General features: G+C 35.2%; 1 protein-coding gene across 1 annotated transcript in view; it reads left to right on the top strand.

Annotated features, from left to right (window-relative positions):
* The window catches only part of LOC126971282 (probable ubiquitin carboxyl-terminal hydrolase FAF-X), a 62,517-nt gene extending 54,627 nt beyond the window's left edge, over nt 1-7,890 (top strand). The window contains exon 50 of the mRNA XM_050817508.1: nt 563-7,890. Within this exon, the coding sequence (XP_050673465.1) occupies nt 563-779 (217 nt within the window). The 3' untranslated portion in view covers nt 780-7,890. The remainder of the gene's footprint in view (nt 1-562) is intronic.
* Nucleotides 7,891-12,761: the final 4,871 nt, after the last annotated feature.

Below are 12,761 nucleotides of genomic sequence, written 5' to 3'. Positions count from 1 at the left end.
CCAATATTTATAGTGTAAAAATTGTAAAAATACAACTTTTTTTTACTATGACTGGTCCGCTCACACCTGACGCATACATCGTTCACGTATCTGACAAAAATTGGCAAAAAGACACGCGCGCGTACCATTAACCGTAATCTGTCATGGCGAGAACCAATCACGTAAATCACGTTGGGCAAAAGCGTATGACTGGACGCTGATCGAATCGCTGAGCTTTTGACGACTTATTTAGAAATCCGCAAAACAAGAAAATCCTAATATCGACCTTGACTTCAATACCAATTACACTCTTTTCAGCTCATTTCAGTCACAGGACTGCTTAGGTACACGTTTTATATGCGTTCACTGGTCCAGTTACATCCGTATACGAAACCGTTTGTCTGCAATATATTTAGCGTTTACGTAGTACTGACTAACGGAACTTTACAAGACTTTTGAACTGAATAATTTTGAATCACAGTCATAATCAGCCTTTTACACTTCTGTGAGTATTCCGTCTTTGTGTTCATATAGGAAATTTTTATCCATTCGCCGCAAACATTTATATTATTATGGTTCGTAGAGCTTATCAACTATGTCCCGAAGAGGAAGACGAGGACGAAGAGACGCGCGAAATGGGTGACGGATCCGGGTCAGGCGAGGGCGGGGAGGAGAGCGGCGACGACGGCGAGGGAGCGGTGGAGGAGGAGGAGGAGGAGCCCCGACGGCTGCAGCTGGCGCCGCCCGCTCCCCCCGCGCCCCCTGCGCCCCCTGCGCCTCCCCCGCACGCCTCGCCGTGAGCACCCGCCTGCGTGTGCGGCGACGACCACGTACCCACACTCCATCTGTGCTAGCAACGGCTTAGGTTTGGTCTGGACGAGAGAGACAGTACTTATGGACGATATCGATATGACTATCTTAAAGATTTTTTAAATGTTTTAATTAATACAAACACACGAACAGCGCATTGTATATACATATAAGGTATCCTTGTCTGAGCCAGGTAAAAGAGAACGTTTTATCATGATTGTGGGGCGTGGTCGGCGCATGCTTGTGGATCGACGTCAGATAGCGACACTACTCTAGTCCGCCTCTCGATTATTTATTTCGCGTTTCCCGCTTAGCAGTATTTTTGTGTAGCGATGCGCGATCGCCTCTTGGTTCCACCTGCTTTAAGTTATATATGAGCTACAAATTTCCAAGCTCATATGGCCTGTCATCCTCTTTGACGAATAAATGATGGTCATATGGGCGATGAGAGTACATTTTTAGTTTTATGTATCAAATTGACTACTAAGTTGTGAACTATATTGCGACTGGGTTTTATGGCCTAATTTAAGTTATGGTGTTGTATGGCCAGCGCGCATCGCTAGTTATGTTCTGTGATGTTAACGATACGTGTAAAGGTCATCTTCGAGGGCATTTATTTGTTAAGTATTAATTAAGCCGTGCACAGCGCCCACTCACTGTATCATAGCTTCCTCTATTATAATCATAATATTTATTTATGTAATCAAGTCACTCATCGCTTGTGCATCCCCTTTAGGATTTCTATATTTGCATAGTTTATTTAGTTACATCGCTGTAAGTATATTAAATGTTAGCGTTATGTGTCGACGCGACAAAATATGTGATGTTTTTTCGTTACGTTATCGTTTTTATGCAAAAACGAGACATGTTATGAAACTGGGACAAAGTGGGAGTATTCGTTGACGTCATTGTATAAATTTGAGCCGATATATTAGCGTAAGTAAAAGAGTGTCTATGCAAATATATTATAAGTGACAGTGACACACCTCCCCGGACACACACAATGTTGAATTGTATGAAAATTATATTTTACTGAAATATTAAACATTATTCATAAATTTTATTGGTTGTTTTATCGATTACTTTAGTCTATCGACACCATTCAACACTTTTCATGTTTAATTGGACTATGTTCATATAGATAGTCTCCATGGTCTAGGATAGCATTTGTGTTATATTAAATAATAAATAATCATTTTCTAGTCTTTATACGACTTATCATAGAAAAACATGTTAAGCGGGATAATTACGTAGCAGAGAGGGATTGTCATCATACTATAACTATAGTGATTAGTTTCCAACAAAGTTGTAATATAAATACTAATCACATTAAGGCTTAAATGTATCTTTGGGTGGGATCGATGTACAAGATTGATTTTTTCAAGTATTTGATGTCAATATCAATTTGATAGTCCAATGTGGTATTTTTTTCTATTTAAGAGACTGAAGCTTATCGAGGAGTGAAGACCCTGAAGAACAAAAGTCTATTTTATATAAATAATAAGTGTGCCTCGCGGTTGCAGTCGCTTATAATGTTTTATTTCATAATACACATATTGTGGCTTATGTATAGAAATAGTCCCTTTTGCGCCGGATTTTTTGTATGTACTGAAGGTCAACAATATCTTTGTGGTACATTTTACAAACGGACGCGCGGAAATTGCATGGTTTATATATAAAGAGCGTTATTCTTTCGATATCTGAAAGTTGTAGACTAATACTTTCCTTATTCTGTAGTCTTTTGTCTATAACTTAAGCAAGCACCTCATCGGCAACTTTTACCCATCTCATGCTTTTTTAGTATAGGTAGGCTATATTCTATGCATCCTCATGAATCTAGCAATCAAATACAAAGTAATTATTTAAATCCAACTGGTAGATGGACAAACAAACAAAAAAACTAATCATATTTATTATATTAGTATAGAGTAGTGGGCGATCTTTATTTCATAGCACTAACTATAGTCTCTTACGCTTCTCACGAATCAGGACCCAATATGAATTGGAAGATTGATGCGAAATGCGTTATTTCTGTTCTTGTTCTATATCACCGATCACTGGACGAGTGTGGGGTTCATTTGATTTTAGTCCATCACCTCCGCCCAATACATAAATAATTTTCGTCCGCACAAAAAACATTTATGGACTTCGAATTGTGAATTTTAAACGCGTGATCCCATTAATGATTCTTTCAATCCAGGAAATACTCAAAACATTTAAATTACAAATTTCTTGGGGACCCTTAAGATGGAGCATACTCCAATCTGAAAGGACGACAACGCATCTCTCGACCTGTGGTATTGTTGATGTCCATGGGCCGCTGGTCTTCCTTTTTCCATCAGGTAAGCCAATTGCCTGTATGCCTGTTCATTATTACAAAAAAAATCCGACGTATTTCTCGAGTTTTAGCGCTCTGTGTGTCGAGCCACAATAGTATATGGATTGACAACTTTACCACTTCTTTAAATATAAATTATTTTGGTTATAGTAACTGGATACTAAATAAATAATGTTGCATTAATGCACAACATTATCTGACTTATTAGTAATCGCAGTGTAAATACTCGCAAGTCTAAAACTTTTTGTCTTTACCTTACCTTTCTGAATATAGAATTACATGACAGGGAGAAGTAATTTTAAGCTTGGAGTTACTTAACACTGCATTTATTAAAAAGACTATTACAATAATTAATTGTGTATTTTTTATTTGCCACAAATTTTTATAAAATTATAATATTACCGATTATGAATACATTATTTACTTATAGGGTTCACGTCATGTGTGTAGATAAAAAATTGTGTGCAGCTGACATGATTATAACACGCGATCGATAGATACTAGTATGGAACTCTTCTATGAACTCACACTTGTGTTTGATAAACCTCATTGTAAGAAAATATTCAAATTTTAAAATAGAGTTTAAAATCACTTATTGGACGTCAAAACTACCACCCATTGGAAATCGTATGCCTCAAGACCCGAAAAGAACGGGCGCAAGAAACTCAGCGGGCTTTTATATAAATAACTCTTAGATCAGTTATACGTCTAGATAGATTGTGACAGCTGTGAAAACGTCGAAAAAAATTGACTTCAGAGCTAACTTCTATTTTGAGCAATTCACTCACCCTAACACAAAGTGTCATACAAATCGCGAGTGTAAGACGTAGCTTGTCACGCACACTAAACTAATATTTCCGGCCTGTTTTTATCGGATGTCTAACAGCAAGATACTCTATCTAGACGTATAAATTATGTAAGAAATTACTAATACACTAATAATTTTAATATTATATAAATAACAAAAGCACCTAATATAATTATTTAGGTATAAGAAATAACAATATGGTTTGCCGGACTTGTGATAAATGTATTAAAATCAATATCCTTATAGAAAATTAGTATTTTTGTTACGTTCATAAATCAACCGCCATTAAAAATTTATTATGACTTAATTAATGACTTAACAATGATTTTAAAATAGTTGTAAATGTTACTAGATCGGGTGATTTAAGTAACCTGTCGATTTCACAAGGTATTTAATGTTTATATTTCACCGGTTATTGGGCTAGACTACATAGTAATATAAATGACATAGCTCCGGTCTTTTTTTGTACAAGTGCCAACCCTAAACTATATTAGGCTGTCTCCATACGCTTGAATGAAAATTAATTGGAGCTATACGAGCTAAGTAGAACTAACATAGTTAAGGATTTTAAGCTTTTTCGACAATGAGCTTAATCGTTCATATAAAAATGTATTTTTATTTATTTAAAATAACACTCTTTTCTCGTTACAGTACAAATAATAGCTGTTAAGGCTTAGTTTAAATTTTGTAATTGTTTAGCATGGCTTAGTGACGCAACGCCGCGCCAATTCGTGGGTGCTAACAGAGAATAATTGTTGTGATTATTGTAATATTGTTACAATCATTTGTTTTACATGACCACCGACATAAACATACATACATACATACACATATTAATTATAATAATATGATGACTGCAATTAATCTTAGATCACTTATACCTTTAGATAGACTATGACAGCTGTGAAAACGTTGAAAATAAATGGAATTTAGAGTCAACCTCTATTTTGAGCAATGCACGCACACTAACACAAAGTGCCATACAAATTGCTTGCCACGCACACTAAAATATTAAACCTGACCTGTTCACATCGGTTGATTAGCAGCAAGAGACTCTATCTAGAAGTATAAATTATCTAAGTCTTGTACAATCCTTTGTTGGCTTCGTCAGATAGGTAATAATTTGGACGTCTACACTTTGCAAATAGTAAATATTCAGAAGTATTGTTTTGCCATATTACGACACAAGATTTTTAAGTCATATTTGAATATAATTATTGCGTAGTGTTAGGGAAAATTTCACAACTCTTCAAGGTGTATGCTTCTTTTCAGTGCATTGATGCATTTTGAATTTTATTCCGGGCTACTGTCGTAGTGAAGTTCCATTTTTAATTGTTTTTAAATCTGTTTGTTATAAGAAACCATAGTAACAATTTGCTGAGGATGTTCATCACTCTTAAAGCTTGTTTGTAAATATAAAAGATGCATCGAATAGCTTCGCCCAGACTTTAGGGCTGAGATCTATAGATCTATAGAGCGCACTTATACTTTGCTCAGACTTTACTTACGTAAAACTTAGCTAAGTGTAAGCTTAGCATAATCTTTAGTTTCGTTTTTATAGTCATTTGACAGCAGAAATTATACTGAGCTTAAGCTAAGACAGACCAATGCAAAAGTCAAGTTAGCGTTTTTTCAGCAAAGATTAACGTAAGTAAAGACTGAGCAAACCCTAAGTACGCTCTATAGATAGCCTTAGACCACGTTTATAAGATCAAATAGAACTTGTTGCCAACGGCACGATTAGTGGCCTGAGGCCTTAACAAACTTTCCGTTCCAATTTAGTTTTTTCTTATGAATTTCCTACATAGTGTATTTTGTCATTTTCGTTGGTGTAGATATTATTTTATAAACTAGTCTGAGGGGAGGAAAATATCTGTAATGTAATTCTTCTTACAATAGGTCTTCGTAAAATAATAATGTTCAATTAAGAAACACCCTAACATTAATTAGATTCGTATTATGCTATCTTATTTCAATAGGCTGTTTTAATATTTATTAATTACAGACAATTAGATCGCAGTTGCTTATTATTCTATTTTTTTAATTATAATATACTGGGACTCGTTTATTGCACAGATATTTTGGAATATGCAGACCAAAGATATTTCCTAGTTATAGTTAATAATAAATATAGATATAGTTATAATAAGTATAATTTTATTTCTTAGTTTTTTTTAGTAATTCTCTTATACTTTCTTACAGTTATATCAATCTTAACACAGCGAAAATTATCTCCGTCTTGGTATTGATTCGAAAAAACTAAGTTAATATTCGTGCATTGTATTGTATTGATAGCCCCGGACACGATACATTGCTAGTTTTCCAATTACAGCACCAAAGTGCATTAGGTTTGCGGCACTATGCTCAATGTTGAATGTTCTAACTATAGCAACGCTTCACACAATTGAGTACTCTCAAAAGTACTGCCTCCGCGTGATGCGTACATTCGATACCAACTCAGTGGCAGAAAATTAGCAAGTGTTTTTTCTTTGTTCTAGTATTGGTCGAAATTATCGTTAGTAATATTGTTTATTGTTAAAAAAAATTGTGAACCTTTAGTTTCGTTGTAGTTTTTTGAAAATAATAAAAGTTAATTCACACTGTGTTAAGAAATAAATATAAGTATCGATGAAGGACAAACATTACATTTTACATTTTTTTTTTTCAATATTGAACTTAGCGCACTCTTTTGGTGCATTTGAAAACTAATTGATGTTAAAATTAAGCATCAGCACAATTCGGCATTGTGCGGCACACTGAGTCGTATTATTCTCTGTAATTGGAAAACTTTAACCACTTTAATCACGGCTATTGACACATCTTTATGTTATTTGAAGCGACACGCGTTTTAAAAGGACCTCTTTAGTCTGCTTATTCTTGTATATCTGTGGTTGTAATTATTTTTTATAATGTATTTAATATTTGTTTAAGTACTGAAAATGTTGATATTAAACGGACATAATACACGTTCGTTTCCATAACTTCATCTGGTGGTGAGAAACATGATATAAATACAACAAAAATGATTGAAACGAATCGTATCTGTACGAGGCTTACGTGACCATTGTCGTGTTGGCTGATAGCCTTTGTGCCTTATTAATATTTCATTTAAAAAAAAATATGTACTTCAGTGCTGTAGACTTGTATCAAGTAGTGCCGCGAGCTTTACTCAATATCACCTATTGTAGACGACACGGGCTGTAATAACATATCTAGTTACACAATCGAACCAGTATTTACTGGTATTGCCATGTGCATGCTTTTATTTGGTAAATAATATTCTTGCGGTCATTTTGTAACCAAAGATCGAATTAAATGTTCAAACGATGAATGACCGCGCGTTTTTAATAACTCATTATATTATAAATATTTCGTAGATTTTTTTTATTCATGTAACACATAGCGGTGTGTAAATAAAATATAATTCAATTGGAATTTGTAATAGCGACGAAACAAACTATTGACACTGCCGAATAAAATTATGTTTTCCTAATTATTGTTATAGAATGTATGTACTCTTTGTAAATACTAAAGATAATACCACCCGCAGCATCAGATTTGATCACTCGTCTTCATGTTGCTTTGTATGTATGAAAATTTAAAAGCATTCAACTTGTGCATATTTTATAGTATCGAAATGTTATTTTTCGGAGATACATTGAGATTGATGAAGGTAATTTGTAACAATCTATTATGTCCGATGTTATTATGTACATTTATGGTCTATTATTGATTATTATGGACACAGAGTAATAATACTCAACAGAGATAACACCACGTACGATGTCGGATCCAATTCGGTATGTGAATTGTTTCCTCATATTCGTCTGGGATTGTTACGAATCACCTTTAACATGTATGTTAACGGATGCGAAGCGAATGAGAAGGCGGCGAACATTAATATGCAGTAAAACAAAATATGTAATTAAATCGGAAAATAAAATTTTTAAAATTATATTTAGGTATGCGTTTTAATTTGTTGTGTTATCAACAATTTGTTATTTTTAAAGTATGGGATTAATTACACAAATTAGATTTGTAAAGAAAATTTATGAACGATGCGTGACTCGAACACTGAGCCAACTGTTCGAGTGACGTATCGTTCATAAAACCTTAGTGTGTCTTGTTAGGTACATTTTTTTTTTATGGAATAGGAGGACAAACGAGCGTACGGGTCACCTGTTGTTAAGTGATTACCGCCGCCCACAATCTCTTGCAACACCAGAGGAATCGCAAGAGCGTTGCCGGCCTTTAAGGAAGGTGTACGCGCTTTTTTTTTGAAGGTACCCATGTCGTATCGTCCCTGAAACACCGCACAAGGAAGCTCATTCCACAGCTTTGTAGTACGTGGAAGAAAGCTCCTTGAAAACCGCACTGTGGAGGACCGCCACACATCCAGATGGTGAGGATGATATCCTAACTTGTGGTGTGTCGTGCGAAGGTAGAATTCGGCGGCAGGAATCAGGTTAAACAGCTCTTCGGAACACTCCCCGTGATAAATGCGGTAGAAGACACACAATGAAGCGACGTCTCTACCCAACGCCAAGTGATCCAGCCGTTCACAGAGCACTGGGTCCCCGACAATTCGAGCTGCTCTGCGTTGCACGCGGTCAAATGGATCGAGCTGATACTGGGGTGCGCCAGACCAGAGATGACAGCAATACTCCATGTGTGGCCGGACCTGCGCTTTGTAGAGCGCTAGTATGTGGGCCGGCTTGAAGTATTGCCGTGCTCTATTAATGACGCCCAGTTTCTTTGAAGCCAATTTGGCTTTGCCATCACATCTACAGGATCTACTTAACAGTCGATAACCTGCTCAACCCCAATATTTGCACATTAGGAAATTGACTTGAGATGTCGTTCTTTAAAATCTAAACAATTTGTTGTGTTATATAATGAGTGAAGACCGCATGTAAATATTATTTTGTTATCGTTATCGCTAATGTCTCGGTGCCGAAGTTCAGGGTGATCAATAATATCGAAGAGAATTTAACGTTAAAGAGACGCCAAGCGTGTAGTAAACCGTATAAGAAAGTCCGACAGTGGAGTACTAGTCGTGCTCATAAGTTCCACTTAGTATGTTTATTCATGTTGATCTACTTTTTGTGGGTATATGTATAAATAAGGGATAAATCACTTAAGACAAGATCTAGAACTGCTTACGAGACGTTAATGCAAACGTTAAACGTTGTTATGATTTTGAAACAACCTACACACCTGTGTATCACATGATGTTTTTCAAAACAGTTGTGGGAATAGTAACAACAATTAATCAAATAATTAAATATGTTTATTTCAACAAACTTTCAGAAAATGGCACGATTTTGTAACTGTACCTTTTTAACGTATCGTACGCGAATACAGCCTATTGGATTTTTGACAAAAGTTGATATGAAAATAATTAAAACTGGTTATTAAAAGTAATAAACAACCATTTAAAATATTTTTTTGAGAAGTCAATGCGAAGACGTATGGACTCATAAATTTTTCCTCGTATAAAATCTATCCCATTTTATTTTATGTATGAAAACTCCTTTCTACAAAACTTTTTAATTAATTTGTAAATTTTAATCTTAACTGTAGAAGTAACGATCGAGCTTTAAAAAAAAGTTACGACAGCGGAAAAAAATTATGCCCATGCGAAAAATTTAATTTTATATTCATAATCGTACTAAGCCTATGAAAGAACTCTATGTAAGGTGTGAACTGTATTCAAAAATACTTTTTCCCATAACTATTATTAGTATTAGGAGTGTTGCTTATAGTTTAATAATATTTAACCTAATATCTTTACCTAAGTACCTACATAAAATATTTAGAAACATGTAAAAAAAGGAGGATGGGATATTTCAGGACGTATACAGTTGTATAAAAAAGAATATATTCAAGGACAATTAAAATTTTCTGTCACACAGTTCACAGTCACAGAGCTCTTTAAGTTAAGCCAAAATACTGGAGTGCTAGCTATAGCTATAGTTAAGTCGCAAACAGCAAATAGCTTTTTTTTAGTACAATAAGGGACGAAACGAGCAGGACGTTCAGCTGATGGTAATCGCCTTGCTCATTACAATGCCGGTTACGATTCTTGAAAAACCCAAAAATTCTGAGCGGCACTACAATTGCGCTCGTCACCTTGAGACATAAGATGTTAGTCTCGTTTGCCCAGTAATTTCACAAGCTACGGCGCCCTTCAGACCGAAACATAATAATGGTTTACACATTACTTCTTCACTTCAGAAATTGGCGCCGTTTTAGTACCCATAATCTAGCAGGCATCCTGTGTAATGTTGAGATTACTGATTTATTGGTAGGCTTGAATTGCGAGAATGGTTCTCGCAATTCAAGCCTGTTTTTGGGGAAATCAGACTTAGGAGGAAGGTAAAATAATTGAGACGAACCTCTCCACAATCATGGTTCATATTAAACGGGATAGCTTCAGTTTGATACTCGGCTTGTTGAGTTTAACCCTGAGTAGATATTACAGTGAATATGCGCCTTCTAAATAAAACTTCCAACATGAGATCTTTTTGTGGACTGCAATTTTTATGCCAGTTTTAATTTTTAAACAGTGAGTCTGTCCTAGTACCTACATTATTAAAATTTGTCCTTATTGTGTTACTTGATACCGCCATCTATACGTATTACGTAGTACTTTCTCTTTTTTTTATGGAATAGGAGGACAAACGAGCGTACGGGTCACCTGTTGTTAAGTGATCACCGCCGCCCACATTCTCTTGCAACACCAGAGGAATCACAGGAGGGTTGCCGGGCTTTAAGGTAGGTGTACGCGCTTTTTTGAAGGTACCCATGTCGTATCGTCCCGGAAACACCGCACAAGGAAGTTCATTCCACAGCTTTGTAGTACGTGGAAGAAAGCTCCTTGAAAACCACACTGTGGAGGACCGCCACACATCCAGATGGTAGGGATGATATCCTAACTTGTGGCGTGTCGTGCGAAGGTGGATTTCGAAGAATCAATGAAGCGACGTCTCTACGCAACGCCAAGTGATCCAGTCTCTTGTGGTAACTTCGAATTTCAAAAGTTCTGTTTATTGTGGTAAAACAGAACTTATATAATTTTTTTAACAATGTAATACTAATAATTATTATACTTTCATTTGTTGAATATTTACTGGTTTAAGCAAATGCTTAAACAGTGATTCTAACCTTGTAACCTACATTATTAAAATTTGTCCTTATTATAACCCGAATTTCAAAAGTTCTGCTTATTGTGGTAAAACAGAACTTACATAATTATTTTAACTATTATATAAGTATTACATCATTTTCTGGAGAACATTCGTAATATTGTATTTTTTATCATGCCATATTTAGTTCCTGTCATAATCTGTACTTTTGTGCCTATTACTTGTACAAAATAATTTCGATGTTTCTTCTGTAATGCATGAATGCGTCTGTACTTGTACACTGTACATATTCTGCCAGGCGTCCTGTGACGCATCACAATTTTTTTAAATCTGTTTCCATTGAAGAGGAAATTTATGTGAGACAGAAAATTTACTAATATTGCTTTTTCCTTTTAGAAAATAAATTTGTAGCCTTGGCAGCAGTTTTTCTATAAGTAGTAAAGTTTTCTATTGTTCCTTTTTCCAACAAATTCTCTTCTTGGTTGCTTCAATCCATTCAGAATTCCATCGTGGTGTTGGTCATAGTGTTGAGAAGTTTTTACTATAGAAAAATTAGTATCTGCGCAGGATATAGAATTGTGTAATTATTTACAACAATTATTTGATTAGATATAGAAGGGAATCTCATTTTCTGGTCAAGGGTAAACTCTCAATGGGAAGTCAGTATATGGTATATAGTATATGGTCAGCTATTCCATATATGAACAATAGAATTCAGAAGGTTGACGTGAATGGCAGGAGATCTCTTGGAATACCTCTCAGTATCGGGGTACCACAAGGTTTTATTCTTGGACCGTTTCACTTCCTTATCTGTAGAAATATTCTTTATAACCTTATAGAAAGAAAACATAAGGTAGTGTAAGACACTTCACTGATATTCAAAGTAAAAAGAAACCAAGTTTTGTATGACGACGTAAACGATATTATTCTATCTGACATCTTCTAATAACCTAATGTGAACGAAAACGAAATATATAAAATTTACCGTACCAAACGTCAAAAATTTAGACGCAAGGGTTTTTGTTAAATGGAGAGGTCATAAAACCGGTGGAATATGTTATATTTCTTGGCATTATTCTGGATACCATATTACAATGGAGCCCGATATTGAAGGATTGGCTTATAGACTTAGTTCTGCAGCATACGCGGCTAAAAATGTTAGATTAACTGACGTAGATACGGCGCGACTTACGACTTACTTTAGTTATTTTCATAAAATTATGTCCAATACTATAATGCTATGGGGCAACTCTGCACAATCTTTGTGCTACAGAAGAGGGCTATTCGCGCTTTTTATAACCTAGGTCCTAAAGAATCACTGATAGAAAATATAAAGAAAATAAACTTCTTAACTGTTGCTTCTCAATATATTTTTGATTGTGTGACGTGACATAGGCACATAAGGGAATTCGCTAGAAACTGTGCTATCTAATATATGTCTGTATTTTATTCAAAACAGGATATTTGATATCATATCCTATTTCGAATACAAATATTTGAATTTGATGAAAATACCGTCCCATATTAGTGCGATACTCTAAGGATCGAAAACTAAAACACGGGTGATTTTTTTTCTGCAAATTTAATCACCTCGACCCTCGACCTTATGATGCTTCAACAGTATGATAACTCATTAAGTGTCGTCTTATCAACAATAATAATTGTACCAGTATATCGT

This window comes from Leptidea sinapis, chromosome 23, assembly GCF_905404315.1.
Source record: "Leptidea sinapis chromosome 23, ilLepSina1.1, whole genome shotgun sequence".
NCBI classification, from domain to species: Eukaryota; Metazoa; Arthropoda; class Insecta; order Lepidoptera; family Pieridae; genus Leptidea; species Leptidea sinapis.
This window is presented reverse-complemented; position numbering and strand designations above follow the sequence as displayed.